This window comes from Dermacentor silvarum, chromosome 7 (genome assembly GCF_013339745.2).
Source record: "Dermacentor silvarum isolate Dsil-2018 chromosome 7, BIME_Dsil_1.4, whole genome shotgun sequence".
NCBI lineage: Eukaryota > Metazoa > Arthropoda > Arachnida > Ixodida > Ixodidae > Dermacentor > Dermacentor silvarum.
Window position 1 is genome coordinate 99,323,809 of NC_051160.1, and position 20,333 is coordinate 99,344,141.

General features: G+C 45.1%; 1 protein-coding gene across 1 annotated transcript in view; it reads right to left on the reverse strand.

Annotated features, from left to right (window-relative positions):
• Positions 1–198, reverse strand: part of LOC119458307 (protein obstructor-E-like) — a 30,631-nt gene extending 30,433 nt beyond the window's left edge. The window contains exon 1 of the mRNA XM_037720140.2: positions 23–198. Within this exon, the coding sequence (XP_037576068.1) occupies positions 23–68 (46 nt within the window). The 5' untranslated portion in view covers positions 69–198. The remainder of the gene's footprint in view (positions 1–22) is intronic.
• Between the last annotated feature and the right edge of the window lie 20,135 nt (positions 199–20,333).

Below are 20,333 nucleotides of genomic sequence, written 5' to 3' on the forward strand. Positions count from 1 at the left end.
CGCAGTACGACCACTCACTCACCGGCGTATGACACGAGGGCCACGAAGACCACGATTGGGCTGATCATTGTCGCGGGGTCGCAGCTGTCGACGGTCTCCGTAGCGCGACTACCGGGGACGCAGTTGCTCCGTTTTTCTCGTCTCCCCGAGGAGGAGGAGAAAGTGGCGCGGCGCGAGGACCGGTTCACCTGGTTGTCGCCGCGCTAACCCCCATTCTCAAGACCGCTATGTTGCTGCTCGCTGACTTCGTTCATTCGAGTGCTCTCTCCATTTACACTTGCCCTTCGCCCGAAGCAGAGCACTCGCATTGCGTTGCTGATACTGAAACCTCATAGTATGTTGGCAGGATATGACCACAGCTCTAGTAACTCTGCAAAGTGAGGCACTTATGCAAGCAGGAAACATGAAACACTAAGCAGTAACAAGAAAGCCCCCGGTTCTTTCCTGCGGTCCCCCATTTTGTTTGGCATTACGCGCAGAGTATTTATTTAATCCACTAGAAATGCATGCGCAATGCAATCATCTCAGAAACAACAGTTTCAAATGACATAAAGAGGTCACATGGCTGCAGTATGGAGACACGTGCTTATAATGAGAGATTACGAGGTGAGCCAAAAAATAAAAATAAAAAACTTGGTCGACGCGGTTTGGTCTTTCTACTGCGACATGGGGGCTTTTTGCTCTAACTGTTGTTTTGCCCGCCGTAGTGGCTTTGTGGTTATGGCAAGGTTGATCCAAATAGGTCGCGAAGCTTCGGGCGAAAAGTGGTTCAGAACGAATTGTCACCGACATCAGCAAGGGTAGTTGTGGGAGCAACGATTGAAGCACGACTCTGTATGGAGGGAATAAAAACTAGAAAAGAAAAAAGCGTTTTTTTTTAATTAAAGCGAGACGCAGTTAGATTCACGCAACGAAAATAAACTTCGTCATCAATTTTATATACGTATGGCGAGAAAAGAAGAGGCAACTCTATTTTACATGATCATTATCAATAAATGTCTTTTTTCAGCGCCCATCGATAGCGGCGGGCGTTGACACCGCTATCACTTGCAATGCAATGTAGCTCTTGGAATGCGTGGAAAGGCGTGCTCGTAAAGTTCACCTGTGACAAAACGCCCCCCCCCCCCCCCTCCCCGCACACATGTTGTTTTGTTTTGCTTGTCGACGTTTGTCTGAATTTGATGAAGTGGGTAGTTTCATTGTTTCTTAACCTGTGCAGTCAAAAGTAGTGAGTTGCGACCGTCAGTTACTTCTTTACTTTAGTTGTTTTCGTGCGACAGTGATGGCCGACGGGCTTGGCGTCCGACGAAAGGACGAGCCCTCTACGCAATCTACGTCCAAAGCGTTCGTCGCCCTCGAAAGAAAGTATGTTCTGTGCAGCGAGGCGATTTCGACACCCGCACAGCTGGCCTTTTGCTGCATCGCTTTCCTCGCTGAAAGCTCGGAAGACCCATCAAGTCGTATGGCGGGGCATTTGAATATAAAGCTCTAATGGCAGGCCTCCGAAAACACATTTCGCGCCTATAAGAAAACAAAATGACGTCACTTCTGTTTTTAACGGATATGACGTCACATTATTTTTTCTTCCGCCGAAAGTGATCCCTTCTCACACAGACGGCGCTAAGTCCCATTAACCGCCGATGATCCGCCATGTTTTGAACGTATGGGCTTCTATTGAAGCTTCCCTTACAGGTATATTAACCTTGGATATGGCGTTGCGTTCCTAAGCGCAAGGTCGCGAATCCCGTACACGTCAGCCGCATTTCTACAGGGATGAAATGAAAGAACGCCCGTACACGTAGATGTAGATGCACCTTAAAGAACCCCGGGTTGTCATAATCATACCGCAGTCTCCATAGTCGTTATCTTGCTTTTGAAATGAAAAGCAAACAATTTTTAAAGATCAGGTCAGTGTTCGAAAATATACCTAGCTTTTACATACCCGGCGCAGAGACAAATAATATCCTGCTACCCTTGTCGAATAGCCTTGAGGGATTCGCCTTGAGGAATTCGCCTTGAAGATTGCTTTCTCCATTGGCCTTCGACACTGTGCTATCTGCATACTGTCAATAAACCTCAATTAAGTTGTTTTTCCTGCAGTTTTTTCATTTATAGACTGTCTATTTAGACCGCACAATTTTTTAGAAAAAAAAGCTATTAGCGTAGTGAATGTACGTTTTGCAGAAGATTTTTATGCGAGGCGGTTATACTTTGCAGCTAATAACGACAGCTTCAGAAGACTAATTAACAAAATTGTGCCAATGACGTTTTACTGACACTTTCAGGGCAGTTGTTCTTTAGCACCCTTGGAGGCAGCTACATTTCAATGCATGCGCCATTTTTTAATCTTGAAAATTGCACTAATTTCAAATATTGATCATCAAATTTATACGCTCAATCTGGGCAATTTCACCCGCCACGGTGGCTCAGCGGCTATGATGTGGCCTATGAAATCGCGGCCGCGGCTGCCGCATTTCGTTGGGGGCGAATTGCAAAGACGCCCGTGTCCTGTGCATTGGGGGGCACGTTAAAGATCCCCTGGCGGTCAAAGTTAAACCGGATTCCCCCACTACGGCGTGCCTCATAATCAAATCGTTGTTTTGGCACGTAGAACTTCAGAATTTAATTCAATCCGGGGAATAGATTCAAAGGGAAGGCGAAGCGCACGCATCCCTCGGCGAGGACTCCGCCCTACGCACGTGCGCAATGCGAGGAGGTTGCGTGGCTCGGCGACGCACAGCTGGGCCGAGTTTTCTGTCGGCACGAAACGGACTTACGAAGAGCTTAAAAGCTCCGCTGCAAAGCAGTTTGCTCTAGAGGAACGAGATGGCGCTTTCGGCGGCGCGCCATACGTTGCCTCAGCGAATGCGCGCGAATACGAAACCATTCGTGCTTCTGCCCTACTACTGTGCGATCAGCTGTCGGAAATGCAACTGGGTGCTCGCTAATGCGCTGTGCCCAATTCATGCTGCAGAATGTGTTACGATAAAGGAAATACGTGTGCGGTTGTTAGCTGGAAAAACAATGAAGATTCGATCGACCAGATAAAGTAGCAAAGGCGCGCGCCGATCGGCCCGGTGATGGCAGTGGATACCTATCGGCAGTACGACGCAACTTCCACACAGAAAGCTTTTTATTGGTTTAATCTCCCGTTGTTATAGCAACCGGCGGTTCGCGCGAAATCCGAAATGATTGAGTGACGCACGAAAGTAGGTCACCGGGGAGAGGGAATTCACGCGTTCCTTGTCGGCGCACGCTCTCGATTGCGTTCTAACTGAAGTTGCGTCGTTCCACCGATAGGTATCCGCTGCCATCACCGCCATGATAGACACGCGCCCTTGCTACTTTATCTGGTCGATCGCGTCTAGCAAGCAAGCCGACAAGTGTCCCAACCTAAAGAGTATATATCTTACACCGTGGTGAAGGTCCACAGAGTTAGCGAGGGACTAGCGATAATGCGTCTTTACTACAAGCTACCACACAGTACAAAACATTTACATTCCAAGCTTTGTGCGCAGCAAGAACAAATCTATCGCAACAGAACACACCCGCGAGAGGTTAGACTGAAAATAAACAATGAGATAGTGGCCGCACCGGGGAACCGAAGAATTTTACGGAGTTAAGGCCCGTTTATAGTCAGAAGTTATCGGCCCGCGGGCCAGCGTCGTTCGCGGCCAGCCATGCTACGTTGGTTGCGCTGCGCCAGCCGACACGCCATCTCTTCTATTGACCCTTTTCGCGGAGCAGTTTACTCCTAAGGAACGAGATGGCGCTTTCGGCGGCTCGCCATACGTTGCCTCAGCGAATGCGCACGAATACGAAAGCACTACTGCTTCTGCCCTGCTACTATGTGATCAGCTGTCGGAAATACAAGTGGGTGTTCGCTAATGCACTGTGCCCAATTTATGCTGCAAAATGTGTAACGATAAAGGGACGACGTGTGCGGTAGTTAGCCGCAAAAATAGTGATTCGCGTATTAAGGAATGGAATCAACCTGTGTCGCCGCTGCTACATAAGGACTGCCTGTGTTGTCGACCCTTCGCGATGCACGGCTCTCCTTGAGGATAAAAAAGGATAATTCATCCGCCAGCGCTGTATAGCTAACCTCCAAAGAAAAGACTTCAACTCCGAAACGTCGGCATGTAAGAGTGAGTACCGCTTGTTACAAAAGGAAGTAACGCAACTTACTGGCATAGTAAGTTTCTCGCACGTTATTTGGACACATCTACCCTTACTCGCACGCGAACTTACGCCCACCGTATCGCCAACGTAACAATAAAAAGTGAATGTGCGCACACTTTAATCAATGTGCTGAAGCGTGAGTGACGGCGACTACACCAAGACACGAATGCTGGAAGCTGAACGTTTCGTGACGGTCCACAGTGTAAGCGACGGACTAGCGATAATACGTCTTTGCTACAAGCTACCACAAAGTACAGAACATTTACATTCCAAGCTTTGTCCGCCACAAGAACAAATCTATCGCAGCAGAGCACACCCGCGAGCGCGATTAGGCTGAAAATAAACAATCAGATAGTAGCCCCACCGAGGAACCGAGGAACTTAGTATTGCTGAGTCAGAAACAAGACAAGCCGCTGCTTCAAAATGTTTGCCAAATAAAGAACGAGAACAGTGATCCTGATTTAATTCATAAGCGGGAAGTTTGGACAGCTTAGAACACATATCTAGCCTCGCTTTTAGTACAAGCACCGCACCGCGCCGTTTGGACAAGGCACAATGAGCTATGAAAGCACTTACATGTCCTCTAAAGCTGTGGCGAAAGCTTCGTGTCGTCCGCACAGTCACCGTCTACGATATGCGTTGAGACGGCGGTTTGCTGCGCCGCACCGGCGTCAAGCGCTTGCATTGCAAACACGGAGTCAACGGCGGCAGCTGAGGCAAGCAATGGACGCGTCACCACGTGATCAAACATGGCAGCGCCCACGGGAGCGCCGGGAAAAGGGTCAATACTCGGACGCGCGCGCCGTCGGCTCTCATCTTCTGAGCATGCGCAGAATGATCCCAAGCCCGCGCGCCGCTTTGAACGGCTGTCTGCGACCGTCGGCGAAGCGGCGTAGGCGCCTCTATGTCTTCGCGCGAAATGCATTGTGGGTTGGCGCAGTAGGCGCGACCAACGCGCGAATGGGTCAGGCGGTAATTCAGCGCCGGGCCCGTCGGGGCGCGTCGGTAGCCGCCGATGCACTCGACGGGTTCGTTTTCGCCAACGTGACGTGGCGTGCGCGCTCGCTAGCGTTACGTCGGACTATAAACGGCCCTTAGAAGCATGAAAAGCCGCCGCTTCAAATTGTTTGCCAAATAAATAACGAAGACCACACTGATTCAGATTTAATTCATAAGCGTGAAGTTTGAACAGCTTGGAATACATTTCTAGCCCCGCTCTCAGTACAAGCACCGTATACCGTATTTGCTGCTCGTGCCATTTGGACAATGCGTAATGTGCTCTGACAGCACTTACATGTCCTCTAAGGCTGTGGCTAAAGCTTCGTGTCGTCTACAGTCACCGTCTACGATATGCATCGAAACGGAGGTTTGCTGCGCCGCACCGGCGTTGCGCGCTGCACTGTAAACACGGAGGCAACGGAGCAGCTGAGGCGACCAATGGATGCGTCACCACGTGATCAAACATGGCAGCGGCCACGGGAGCGCCGGGAAAAGGGTCAACAGTTCGGCCATAGAGAAAGAAAGTCTTGAAGGTCTTTCGGTATGGTTTGGTGCGCCAAAGTGGCTTTCGTAATGGGCGACCGTCAGCTCGGCCTGACGGCGCCGACGTCAAGATCGCGGAATTAATACAGAGAGCCCACTGCTCTGATAACACTGTTCCGTTGGTGATGCGGTGCTAAGACTAGTCGAACTTTAGCTATTCTGGGAAGGCAATAAAGTTATCAAACGTTACAAACAAGATACAACAGCTGTCCGAATGCTGATTAATAGTATTCATTTTATTCAAATTGCACCAGCAAACAATTTTTATGCCCATTTTCTAAAAGCAGGCTCTTACGCAGCCTCACGTTCTTAGTGAGATGCTGCAATCCTCCGTCATACAGTAAGAACTGTTGACTCGATATTTTGAACGCTAACTACAGAAGTAAAAATTGCTACAATCTTGGGTTCTCTTAGCAGTTGTGTGCTGCTGGCGATGATGATATTGCATCATTCTTAATTGGTACTTTCATTCGAAGTACCATCGGGCCACTGACTCACATTCAGATGTGGCCGGGTTACTGCAGCATTCCCGAATAAAGTACCCATGTTACTGTTATATTAAATGGCGCAAATAAAGCATAGCTCCTCAACTGCTGGCTAAATTTAGTTCTGCAAATTTTCTCTACGTATGCCGATAAAAATATTTCACATGCACTTCTTTGGTTTCCCGCACTCTAGCAATTTCGTCAGCAATCAGGGGCCGTATAACGTAAAACTATTTCGTTCCTATTATATTCCAAACTCCTGACGTCAAATTTACGAAATCAATGACTAAAACATCGGTCTGTGACCGGCAATGTTGTTTAACAGCTTAACCAAATAGTGTCCTCGCTTATAGGAGGCATGTCCGTTTTGTTTCCTTTGAAAGGAAATAGCATTGCCTACCTTGACAGGACATCCTTATCTAATTGGCTGACCAGAGGCGAGGAGCGCGCCGAAGTACATAGGGTTTCGGAGGTTCCGAGTTAGCGCAGTGAACGTAGATAACCGGACGAGGAGAGCGGCGCCGACGTCAGCGATTGGTCCACTTCCTCTTGCCTGTCTTACGATTTCTGGTTGAAGACCGCGGCGACGTGCAACGGCGGGTGGAAAGGGTCGTTAAAGTGGGTCCTCAGCGATGAAGAGTTGACAGAACGAGGGTGGTGCGATACGTGCGACAGAGCGATACGGGCCGAAAGGGTTCGAAAACGTTACATTGTCACGCAATATTTTTTTTTAATATACGCAGAGAAATACATTTTCCCTGGGAGTACCGAGCAGCCAACGCCAGAGCTATCGGAGGGAAACCAACGTCTATTCCGTTTGGAAAGGGGCAGTCACCAGCTATTCCAAAAACAAAATTCACGGTTGTTTGGTATATTTAGGCATTTTTGTGCGTTCATATCCCTGTGACGAGGTGAGGTCTCGCTCTTTTGTGACGTCACTTCACAGACTGACAAATTGGGCGCACCCCGAATTTTTTTACCTATAGTGAAGGGATCATGGCAAAAGGAAAGATGTAGAGGAGGAGGAACAAACTTTCATTGAAACCAGCAGGCAGAATTGGAATAGAAACAGAGTGGACAAGCTTTACGTTAGAGCGCCCCAGCAGTATAGTTTCTAACCCAACAAGTCGAACGAAACTGCATTACTCTATATATTAAAGAAATATTGACATGGGATATATACAGCGCAATGTCATCTGGAAACATTAGCCACGCTTACCAACTTTGTCACGGTGTAGTTTCGAGCCGGCTGTGTGTTGTGGTGCTTTGCCATCTTCGGCGTGCCTTTATTCAGGGCTCTAAAATGCAATTATCACCTTCATCGTCCAGCGAGTAATGAACTGCGAACTTCAATTTGCTTTCACGAATCAACGAAGCCACGCATAGAGGGTTTTTCCGCTTCTGAATGTCCATCCGTACTGCATTTTCAAGAGGCGTGCTTTTTTGAAAACGAAACCTACGTCGACCTTCTTTCTGCGACGACGAACCTTAGTGCCTAAAAAAAGATACCGATTAGCTCCCAAAATTTCGTTTCAAACCCCTAAAAGAAATTTGCATTGCAACGCAATGCTTCAGATTCGTGACGTACGCAAGAAAACTCGTTGCATGTGAAAAGTAGAAGCTCACAAGTTGTTTGCAGCACTGTCTAAGGTACGAAGCGTACTCACATAATTTGCTTGCACAGCGCAATATACTTCCGGGTCCACATCTCCGATTATTCTCGTGATTAGGGGGTTTCATATTTGCTTGGTACATGATACGTTACTGCGATTCGTGACATGTTAGGACCTATGCCGATGCATGTCGCACATCACGAATTACTGTGGCGGTGAGCAGACGAAGCGGCGGGGATGGACACATCATCTCGAGGGGCATTCAGCCTTCCTATTAGCTGAGGAGTCCTGCAGCTTCCGCCGTGCCGAAAACGACTTGTGAAATGAAGTGCAGTGCTGTTCATCGAAGCTGCTAATATAAAGCTTCGTGCATGCAGCTAATGAGAAATGTGGTTTACCCGCTAGCGCTGGGTTCTCGCTTCGAGTGTTGGAACTGAAATTGTGCAAGTCCGAGTCAGATCGCCCATGCATGCCCTGCGACCACGGAGAACAACCGTGATCGGCATGTGGAATGTAAGCACTCTCGGTTCTGCGCGCTGCTGCTTCCGCTCGCCGTGCGCGTACCAATTTCTCGTGCGATAGGGCATGGGGCATGTTTTCTCTCACTCGTGTTCTGGGCACTGCTTATTTTCGCCATTTTTTTTTTGCTACAAGCATTTGTAAGTTGTGGGGACTGCGGTGATACCGGCGATTTTTCTTCCAGGTATTTTTGTTTTCTTTTTTTTGTCTGGCATACACTACTAAAAGACTTGTTAAATCTATGATATCTAATCATTCTTTTTGTGTCCTTATTGTGCCGATCTACCTTGTAAAGCAGTTTTTGTTACTTGCACTGCAGAAGTTTTCATCTACTTGATTACGACTATCCTATGGCTGTGGGTCTACACAGACTTTCTGTATTTTATTTTGATGTAAAATAGAAATAAATAAATTGAATAGAATATATTGCTCGTGACAACAATCGATAAGCAGACACGGTTACATAATGCAACGGCTGTGGCACACTAGTCACGTGGTTTGCACGATGCAATCGACGTGACCCCAAAAAATCTGAATATACAAACAGCTACCCTTTCGGCAAAGTTATGATTTACATTTTAGTTTGTGGTAAAAAAACATATCGAGCACACGTTGCAAATACTCTTCAACGCATGAGGCTAACATGAGAGAGTCAGGTAGCGCACATCATTCTGTAATACGTCTAAGAATAAAGCATTCCTTGTAACAGTAATTTCCCATTTGAGGTGGTGTAATGTACTGGCTATCGCGATGTCTGGATGTTTCATTTGTAAAGACTTTGAAATACTTGTGTTTGTCGACAAGCAAGTGCGTGGTCTTCCTCTTATAAAGCTGCATAATTTCTTGCGGGCACAAGCCAGAATTTTTCTTCGTTTACCCTTACTGGTCTAGATGGGTCTGTTACTACTTTACTAATATTGTTCTTTCTATCTTCAAATTGAGAGCAGCCACAGACCTCACTAACCCGTGATCACTGCCATTTACCCTACCTATCACTTTTACATCCTACACTATGCTGGAATGTGCAAAATTACCGAAATCGGTTTTACGTTCTGTTTCTCCATTAGGGAGTTTCCAGGTCCACTTCCTATTACTGCGGTTCCCATGGTGTTCCCATTATTAACAATAATAACGCTTTTCTATTAGGACTCAATGCACAAGTAACATCCTCCGAAAGAAGGATGTTTCCCAGCGGACTTACACAATTTCGTGTGGAGCCACCTGACCTGAAGTGGGCATTTTCTTAGTGTAATGATTTGCTCTGGTTGTTTTATTTAAAGGAAAAAAAGAGTTTCATGGCTAGGTCAGTAGATGTAGTTACGGTTCAAATTTGATTTTTTATATAACTCTTCTGCTTGACTTGAATCGAGAGTACACGTGCGTCTTACTTTGATTAATATATCTTAATAACAAGCAAACCTAATTTCGAAAACATAAAGGGCGATATCAACTACACTAATGTTTGTCCCGCGTATTCTGTTTTTGAGGTTCTTGAATTAAGCTTAACGGAAAAATCTTTGTTTGAGATCGAACAAGAACTCGAAGCTTCTCTACAACAATTCACCACACACACTTATTTAGCCAAAGTCGGGAGCTTTTAACAATAAATTCGATTATTCGGCCTAAACTTAAGTACGCATGCATTCTCTGGGATCCCTATACAGAACTAAATATTACAACTCTTGAAAGCAGAGCGGAAAAGAAAGAACGTTCCATTCATTAGTCTAATTTTTCACAGTTGGATTCGCCATCATGACTCGTGGTAACAAGGGGTGTACAAAATTTCAATTTATGAAAAAAATTGTGCCTTCACTTTCTTTTATTTGGTTCATCACACATTAGTAATATTCTAATTATCTAACGTTTATTGTACCTTAAATCTGAACATCTAGACACCCGAGACCACCAACCGCCTTCTTTGACCTCTTATGATTGCACGTACACAAGTGCTTAAATACTAATTTTTTTCCGCGAGCCAATAAAGTCTCGAACGTTTTATTTGCCCTACATAATTGGTTGTACTGCTGACATATATTAGTTATATCTTCGTGTGTGTTGTTGCTTCTATTCATACTGCTTGAACGTGCACATTGTCCACACTGTTTACTAAATAAATAATCACAAAATATATTCACGAATAAGTGATATCCTACAGCGACTAAAAAATCGTTGCTCGGATCAATAGTCTCTCCGCTTCTCTCAAACGGAGTGTTAGGTTTTGTAAAGCTAGATTGTTGGTTTGTTCATTCACGCTCTTAGCTCTCAAAAGGGCCTTCAAAACAGTGGTAATAATACTTCACATAATATATAATATGCATATGTAACTGTCATATCAAACATAACTTAACACTACATAAAGCATAAACATACCAATAGGCAAAGTAATGCACGTGTTTTGTGCATATGAGGCAATAAAGTTCCCAGTAAAGAAAACATTCTTCACATTCAGTGGTAAGGACAAGATACCGCGCCGTGATTACGTAGCACACGTGACGAGCACATAAAATCTGCAACATGACGGAGTTGCGCCACTGGAATAAACAAATGAATCAAGCACCGTTAAAAAGTTTTTTTAGAAGTTCAGCGGTGATTTAGCGGTGTATGCGAGAGAAATACGTTAGCATTACGTCGCACGCAGCTCTTTGAGATCTGGGATCCATTGCAAAGTGTTAATGTGAGGAGCTCACGCGACACACGTCCTTCGTCTTCGAGGAGCGAAGTGCAGCTCACGGTAGGCCGGAGCAAGCTCCTTCAGTTGCACTATATAAACATGTATATATATATATATATATATCGACCACGTCACCAAATTCTCGCACTTTACAAACATAGTTTTCTTGCACTTTGGCAATCCTAATGCTAACGTAATAAAGTGTACTCACAGAAGGTGTAGCCAGAAATCTCGACAGTGGCGCAACAGCGTGTTCTCTCGCAAATGTCAGCGGCTAATTTTGAAGTCAACAGGTTAAAGAAAACACAAGCGCTTGTGACCGGCGCGAGTTGTTTCTCGGCGAGGGTTCTGCTGCCGTGACTCCGACCCCGGATCAATGCCGTGGGCAGGGCCGTTACCAAGGCTCCGCGTCCGTGGCTCGGTACTCACGCAGCGCGGTCCACGAAGACGACGCCACGGGAGACGAGTGAGTAGCACCTTTTTTTTTCTCGCCATAGCCTCTGTCGCGAGCATGGTGGAAGCTTTTAAAACTTGTAACGGCCCCAGAGCACGAACCAATCACTCGATCAATCAATCGAACATTATTTCTGCTCAGTTTCAAACAAAACTGGCGGTTTGAGAGAAAAAAAGCCGTCTGGACGACCGCTTGGCCAAGCTATCGAACGCGCACAACAGCATTGACAGTTACGAGAAGAATAAATCAATAAGCGGCCAAACATAGTGCAATAAGCTCGAGCAATGAAATAGCGAATAGTGTTGTAGTGAAGAGTTTGGTTTAATAGAACACATGAGTACACAACAAATATGATTAATTAGTATTCAGCACAGATAAGCAATCAAAACAGAAAGCGATAAAGAAAGGAAAGTAAAAAAATATAAGAATATAAATCATTGTGCCAGTTACAGCATTGTCTCCAGCAACATTTATACAAGGACAATGGGTACAATGTGTTAACTTACAAAAGGAATGTTAAGGAGTTTACTGACAAATTAACTTCGTAGGGCAGAAAAGGATACAGTGTTTACGTTCTCACACAACTTCAGTATTAGATTGCTTAGATGAAATATATTTCCATACAGTGAACCTATAATTAGCTTTACATCGAGGTAAGATACACGTGCTACATTTCCAAGTTTCGTACGGTGTTTTAAGCTGGGGTCAGTGTTACCGTACGAAAAATAAAAGGGTCATTTTGCGCTATTCCGGTTCATCTGCGTCTCTGCGGTGACAGTGAGCTAGTTGTGACTGATTCTTGTATTGGGAAGAAACGACGACTGATACAAACAACACTAGCACTCAGTGGACTTTCATTGGACGCGTGCTCTCATCTACTACATTGCGCAGATACATCTGCTGCCCAGTCAGCGAGATAATATACAGGCGTGTCAAAGTGAAAAAAGTGTATGATGTGAAATTTTGGGAAGCCGGTCACGTTGTAGGCGTAGAGAAGACATGGAAGTGCTTTGCGCTGTTCAAGTCATAAATGCGGGGCCTCAAAGAAGTGCGACGTTATGCTAAGTTTCTCTCGCATTTAGCGCTGAATCACCGCTGAATTTCTATTTCTTTGGTTGCACGCGGACTCTGTAGTCACCTATTGGCTGAAAGCTTACTGGGGTCCGGAGCATGGTTGCCCTTGCTCGGCCGATAGATAAATATATGAATAGATAGATAGATAGATAGATAGATAGATAGATAGATAGATAGATAGATAGATAGATAGATAAAGCTCGTAGTTTTGTACGAGTTCTTCTGATTTTAGAGGTGTTCGAATAGCGTGTAGTGGCGTAGCGAAAGCAGCAGTGTCGTCTAGGTCGTGCGGCACTAATTCATGATCTTCTGAAAGCTAGCTGCTGCGTTTCTGAGACCGAATGGCATCTCCGTCCTGGCGAATTAATCCAGGTGTGACACACATCGCGACAAGTGTTGAGTTTTCAACTGAACTACCCCTAGCCTTGCTACAGATGAACGTCTAGCCTGCCCGACATTCATGATAAAATACTGTCCTGTGTGAATCCATCGTGTGGCGCCGTGATCGCGTTTAAAGCTGTATAATTGATACAGTGCGCCGTCCTTCTTGAGAACGCAGACGAGCAGGTGAATGAGGGGGCTTTCGCATCTCTAAATCAGTAGAGTTATGGCTTGTCAATTTTTTATGTTAGCATAATGTTACGGTAAACGTAGACGGCAGTATCAATGCTGGTAGCGACACTTCGGGAAGCCTTTTCCAACAACATGGGAAAAGTTTTACAGGTAAACACTTTATTGGTGGCGTAAGAGTGATTTTGGGTTCATGTTGTCTAGGCTTCTCGTCAATTTCGTATCATAAATTAGGCAACCTGATTCCTTCTAGTGAATTTATGGGACCGAAAACAAAGCTTGGAACATAAAAGAGGCACCAAATTAGCATATAGCTATGTACGGTGCAGAAATGATGCACAATTCGCGCAAAATGTCCGGAAAAGAAACCAGATGCACTCGCAAAACTGTACGCACATGAACCTGGAACCGGATAGGTCGCTTTACTAAACGAAAAATATGGGCCGATCCTAGAGATAGTGAAGTAAAAGAATTCGTTCTTCCTGATATTAGTGCAGTGTAGAGAAACCACATGGTACACGAATGCGACCCACAAGACCTTGTCTTTCTTCCATTACAGCAGCTGTTACGTCATCTCTATTTTGTTACATGGGTTTTCTCGTCGAAACAATATCAGGCTTAAATGGCTCAACAATGTTGTTTGCACCGCTGCCGAAGCTTCGCACTAGTAGTTAAATAGCAATTTTTAAGTTAGTGCAAAAATACTCTGCAATTTTTGGCTAAACTCTGCTTCACAAGCTGCTCACGTTTAATCCCTCGTGATTGATCATTGAGTGAATGGTAGCTGCGTATACAAAACAAGCCAAAACTCTATTCTTAGCTATAGTAGTTCCGGAATCTGTTTTGAACCCTCACTTTTCAATGCTGCCGCAATGCTATGGCAACGTTTCCCCTAGTGCTCCTTGATGCACGTCCAGTCACGCCATTCCGCAGTAAACAAGGCAACATGCTCTTTAAGGAGCCCGGTGGTGCCATAAGCAAATAGAAGAGATGCACCGACGTGAACCCCGCTCGAACGCAGTGTGTACATTCCTTGCCATTCTCACAGTTATCATGAAATATGACATCACACTCGATCGATCGAGAGATCAGATAGAATTCGCTGAACTGTCAAAAGTGATGAGCCAGAAGAAAGTAAGGGATATTCGAAATTATAAAGTGGAAAAGATTGAGGAAGCAGTAAAACATGGACGCAGCATGATATCAGTGAGGAGAAAACGTGGCATAGGACAAGGCAAGATGTATGCACTGAAAGATAAGCAGGGTAATATCATCAGCAATTTCGATGACATAGTAAAAGCAGCGGAAGAATTCTATACCGACCTGTACAGTGCCCAGAGCAGCCAAGCTACTTTCATTTGAAGTAGTGATGAACCGGAGATAGAGGCTTCTTCTATAACTGGCGATGAAGTTCGAAGGGCCTTGCAAGGCATGCCCAGGGGAAAAGCTGCCGGTGAAGAGGGAATAACACTCGATTTAATCAAAAAAGAGGAGATAGCATGCTTGAAAAGCTTGCGGCCCTTTATACGCAACGCCTCACGACTTCAAGTCTACCACAGAGCCAGAAGAACGCCAATTCATACGAAGGGAGACCTTAAAGAATTGAAGAATTGTAGACCCATTAGCTTGCTTTCAGTAATGTATAAAATATTAACCAAGGTAATTTCTAATAGAATCAAGGAAACACTTGACTTCAGTGAACGAAGTGAACAAGCTGGCTTCAGGAAGGGATATTCTACGATGGATCATATCCATGTCATCAATCAGGTAATCGAGAAATCTGCGCAGTATAATCAACCTCTGTGTATGCCTTTCATAGATAATGAAAAGGCATTTGATTCAGTAAGAGATACCAGCAGTCATACATGCATTGCGTAATCAAGGAGTACAGGAGGCATACGTGAATATCTTGGAAAATATCTACATGGATTCCACAGCTAGCTTGGTTCTCCACAAGAAAAGTAGAAAGTTACCTATCAAGAAAGGGGTCAGGCGAGGAGACCCAATCTCTCCAATGCTATTCATTGCATGCTTCGGTTTGCAGATGACATTGTCCCTATGGAGCAACAATGGGGACGTATTACAGCAAATGATTGGGGACCTTAACCAACAAAGTGTAAGAGTGGGTTTGAAGATTAATATCCAGAAGACAAAGATAATGTTCAATTGCCTGGCAAGGGCACAAGAATTCAGGATCGCCAGTCAGCCTCTAGAGTCTGTAAAGGAGTACGTTTATCTAGGTCAATTAGTCACAGAGTACCCCGATCATGAGAAGGAAATTGACAGAAGAATAAAATTGGGTTGGAGTGCATACGGCAGGCATTACCAAACACTGGCAGGGAGCTTACCACTGTCGTTGAAAAGAAAAGTGTACAATCATTTCATTCTACTGGTGCTAACTTATGGGGCGTGGAGGTTAACAGAAACGTGGAGGTTAACAAAGAAGCTCGAGAACAAGTTAAGGACCGCAGAAAGAGCGATGGAACGAAAATTGGTAGGCCTAACGTTAAGACACAGGAAGAAAGCGGTGTGGATCAGAGAGCAAACGGGAATAGCCGACATTCTAGTTGACATTAAGAGGGAACATGGACCTGGGCAGGCATGTAATGCATAGGATGGATAACTGGTGGACCATTAGAGTTACAGAATGGATACCAAGAGAAGGGAAGTGCGGTCGAGGACGGCAGAAAACTAGGGGGGGGGGGGGTGATGATGTTAGGAAATTTGCAGGCGCAAGTTGTAATCAGCAAGCGCAAGACAGGGGTAATTGGAGATCGCCGGGAGAGGCCTTCTTCCTGCAGTGGACATAGATATAGGCTGATCGTGATGACGTCAGGTGGTTTGTGTGAATTGAGTTGACTTGACTTTGATTTCTAATTTTCACGTGGGGAGGCCGGAGGTAAAACAGCTGAGCTTGATAAGCTCGTCGACCCCTACAGTGCGTGGCGGCTGTGAACAAACAATATGCATAATGAAAAACCAAATAACAAAACATTTTCTGGATATTCCCGAATAGTATACCGAGCTTGACCATGTGTAGGAACATCGAAATATACAAATGATGATGAAGCCATTGTAGCGCAAATAAGACAAGGACAAAGAAAGAACCATATACAACGGCCGCAGTTTCTGGTTCTCCTTTCTTTGTCTTACTTTCGCGACAATGGCGTCATCAAATGTTGACCAACTCGCCCGAGAACAAGTTATACTGTAATAAAGCTATATAGCGAAGTGTGATGTGAGTGGAAGACGGTACAGAAGTAACGAATAGACCAGAAAATAATTATAAAAATTATCACAGTAAGTGGCTAGTACGACAAAAGATAAGCGCTCATATGAAAGGACTTACCAAAGTACAGGAAGATTGCATTGCATTGTCATGGTATATACATTGTAGCCAACCAACATGGAGCGTAACAGTAAGCAAACTCCTTTCAAAAAATGAAATAAACACATGGATAGGACATATCAAGAAATATATGAATTGTAGTTTTGCAAGAAATGTTACAAACATCGACATCCATAATAATAAGTTTGTTTACAGATGTGGCAGTGTGTTACCTAAACTAAGAGTTTTATAGTTCAGCATTTCCGAACGTTCGAAAGCTCCGAGTGTAATCTGTTATACACAGGTAGATTGGAATGAAGATGCTCCAGAACGCGCAGGTTGGCGATGTTAGCTGTCATTTCTCCCCTGTAACTATCAAAGCCTAACCTGATCAATGGTAAAAATTTTTATTGAATTGTACCTAACGAATAACGTATCCGTGCGCGTGAAAACTTTAAAGTGGTATTGCGCGCAATAACTTTTCTATCACAAGAAACGTTTTTTGCAAGTTAGCAACAGTGCTTGTTGCCCTACAATTTGGTAATAATTCAGGCGTAAAGAGACCGTAGAATTATCCAACAACATATCGACTTTAGTTGGATTGAGGTGTGAATGCCGCATTAAAACCCGTGTTACACGTGGGAGCTTCATTACAACTGCATATACATGGTTATCCCAAATTAGGTGACACAAAAAACGCATACATAATAATTGCATGCTTTCTACGATGTGAATTCTATTTTTCGGTGACAAAATATAAATCACAGGAGATTGAAACTTGTTTATGATAGATCCGTGAATAAGATTACTTTGGTTTTACACACATCATTCTTCAGTTGATTTAGAGCTTACCACCACTGCAAACCTTTCAGAGCTGAACTATATCATTTATGTGTAGGTTAAAGAGGAGCGGGCAATAAATGTTACCCTGCGGAACACCAGCAGTTAATTGTCTAACCGAGAAGTTATGTTCGTTTATAATACTCCGGTATACCTAGCCCAACTTCCCAATCCCGAAATCACCATGTAAGTAGTCTTTTAGCAAAGTGGCCCAGGTTGTCACCAGCTTAGGCCACTAGGCATGAGCGTGTGGTCGCGATGCCGTCGTAGTTGTTTCATCTTCGTTATTCCAGCTTCGTGACCAAACATTCGTGATGCCTTCGCCGTTGCGCCTTCTACGCCTGCTCAGTGGCCGGAGTTGCCTAATAGCTTGGGTGACTAGGTATGTGTTTGTGGTCGTGATATCGTCGTGGTCGTCGCACTGTCGTCGTTCCAGCTGTGTCATCCGACTCTGTGCAGCCGCCGTGATCACGCCATCTTCGTCACGCTGTTCTCGCGCATTCATTGTGACACTCCCGTCGAGATTGCGTCGTGCTCGTTCCATCGGCGTCACCGCAGCTTGGTTCATTCGACTCTCGTCATGCTGTCGCCGTCACGCCATCATCGTCACAGAGTAGCTCGTCATACCTATTGTCCTCATGCCGTCATTGTCATACTGCCCTTCACCATCCCATTGTCATCATTACCGTATAAACCGGATTATAGGTCGAGTGGGAATAAAGGTCTACCATCTAAGTTTAGGTGAAAAAAAAGAGGGGAAAAAAGGAAAACAACCAAAAATCGCCGAAGCGCATTTATTTTTAAACGCGCTACCCACCACTGGAGCCGCAGACTCATTCGTCGGAAGTAGTAGCGCTGTCCTCAGAAGCCGACCGTTTGTCGCCGGCCGCTTCGAGTCAGTTTCTCGCGCGAGCTCCACGGCTTTGCAGCGCATTACATGTACGGTCACTGACAGCGAGCGCGCATGAAGGTCCCGCACAAAGTCCGCGAGTGTGTCCTCAAGCTGCGGATCAACCGCACTACGCCCCCGAAATGACGTTTTGCGCGGGTTGCACTTCAGCAGCTTTCCTTTCGGCACTGTCCAATACCGCATGCTTTTTCCGGAACGCCGAATTGGCGCTGAGTGGCCATGTTGCCTTCCGCTTGGGCAAGGTTGCCACGGGTTGCCAGGGGACTCACATTCGGCTAAAGACCGTTATGTAAGACGAGGGGTGGCTTTAGCTTGTTTCTTTTTTTTCATGAAAGAAATCTCGACATATTCCGGTTTATATGGTATTTCTCAAGCCATCGTCGTCATTACTGTTGTCGTCACACAGTCGTCGTCGTGCATTCTGCGTCACACCATCCTCGCGATGCCGTCGCGGTCATACCGTATTCATCATTTTGGCTTGTTTATCCGACTTTCGTCATGCCGTTGGCGTCAGCCATCGTCATCACAGAGTTGTTGGCATACTATTGTCCTTTATACTGTCGTCGTCATGGTGTCTTTTTATCAGCTTCATCACTTTAGCAACACCAATCCCTTTTTTCCTCCTACGGTCGTCATCATACCCCCTTGGTCAATCCATCAATTGATTACGACGTCATCTATTCGTCAGCCTGTCGTAATCAGGCTATCTTCCTTCAATCGTGAATAAGCTGCCGTTTACATGCCATAGTCGTAATTGCGTCTTCGTCAGACAAGCCGCTATCGTGCATCCGTGGTCTTAAAGTCGTCGCGATGCCATCGCGGTCTTGCCATCGGCGTCACTCAAGCTTCGTCATCCGGTAGTGCTCATACCATCATCTTCGTGACTTCGCCGTCATGCACTCGTCGTCATCACATTGTCCGCACATCTTCGTCGGCACACTGTCTGTGTTATACCGTCGTCATTTTATTGTCATCATTTTTTTTTCAGATCGTCATTTTATTGTCATGGCCGCCAGGCTCCAAGGCAACTTAAAGTGGGATGATGCCGGAGTATCTCGCATATAGCAGAAGCAACGGAAGTCGCACCATAATTAACACCTACAAATGGTAAATAATGACTTCAGGAATACGGTCTGTCGCTATTCTGCTATAATGTTGACCGCATTACCATCGACAAGTCTTCGTGAAATGAGTTCTGCTGTAACGTTTTTGTAAAACAGAACTGCGCACAAAGATTTCATTTTTATGGATATTTAGAAAATATACGTAGTACCGAAACTGGTGCATAATTGGCTAAACGTTTTTATCGCCGTCTTTGTACGGCGCAGAAACTCCGTCTATTTGTATACGGTGAGTGAACACTCCGGACGCAATTTGTTCATTAAATATGCGTGTGATCATTGGGGTTATTATGTCTAATACGTACTTCATTGGTCTAATCTGTAAATTGCCGGCACCACAGCTCTTGCAGTTTTATAGGTTCAGAAATACCGCGTAATCCCCGGCGCATATTACTAGGTTCATGAAAATAGAGTCGAGATTGCTAAAAGGACGAGGAATTTCAATTTATCTCGTGACAAAATGTTAATTAAAGCTTCAGCTAAAGCTGGTTCCACATAGATTTTCGCCACTTCCACTGACCTTGTTAGCAGCAAAGTGGAACTCCTCCAGAATTTCTGTGCCACTGCAAGATACAAATGTTCTATTATAGTACAAAGGTTTTCCCGTATTAGCTTTCTTGGTAATTTGTTCCTATAAGGCTTGTACGTCACAAGCAAGTGGGAATCATGTATAATAATAAATACTCGGGACAATTTATCTTTGTACCGTACCAGTTGTCCGCCCAGTACCCCTGTTCTCCTTCCATGCAGCAAACTTCGCGTCATTCAATTCATGCGAGCTTTCCTTTGAGGCAATGTCTTATATAGAAAGTGGTTGCAATAAACTGCTATAAATTCAACAGCACATTATCGTACATGCTGTTTGCGTCCGTATCTAAACAAACTCATGCCAACTAGCATTCATAAGTTCCTATCGTGGAGGCAAGGCTAGAATCAGTAATCGCTTCGTTGACACGAGGGCACTTCTGCTCTTTCTTTAGGGGTCCTGAAACGACTTTTTATCGAAGTGGAGAAAGACATTTGA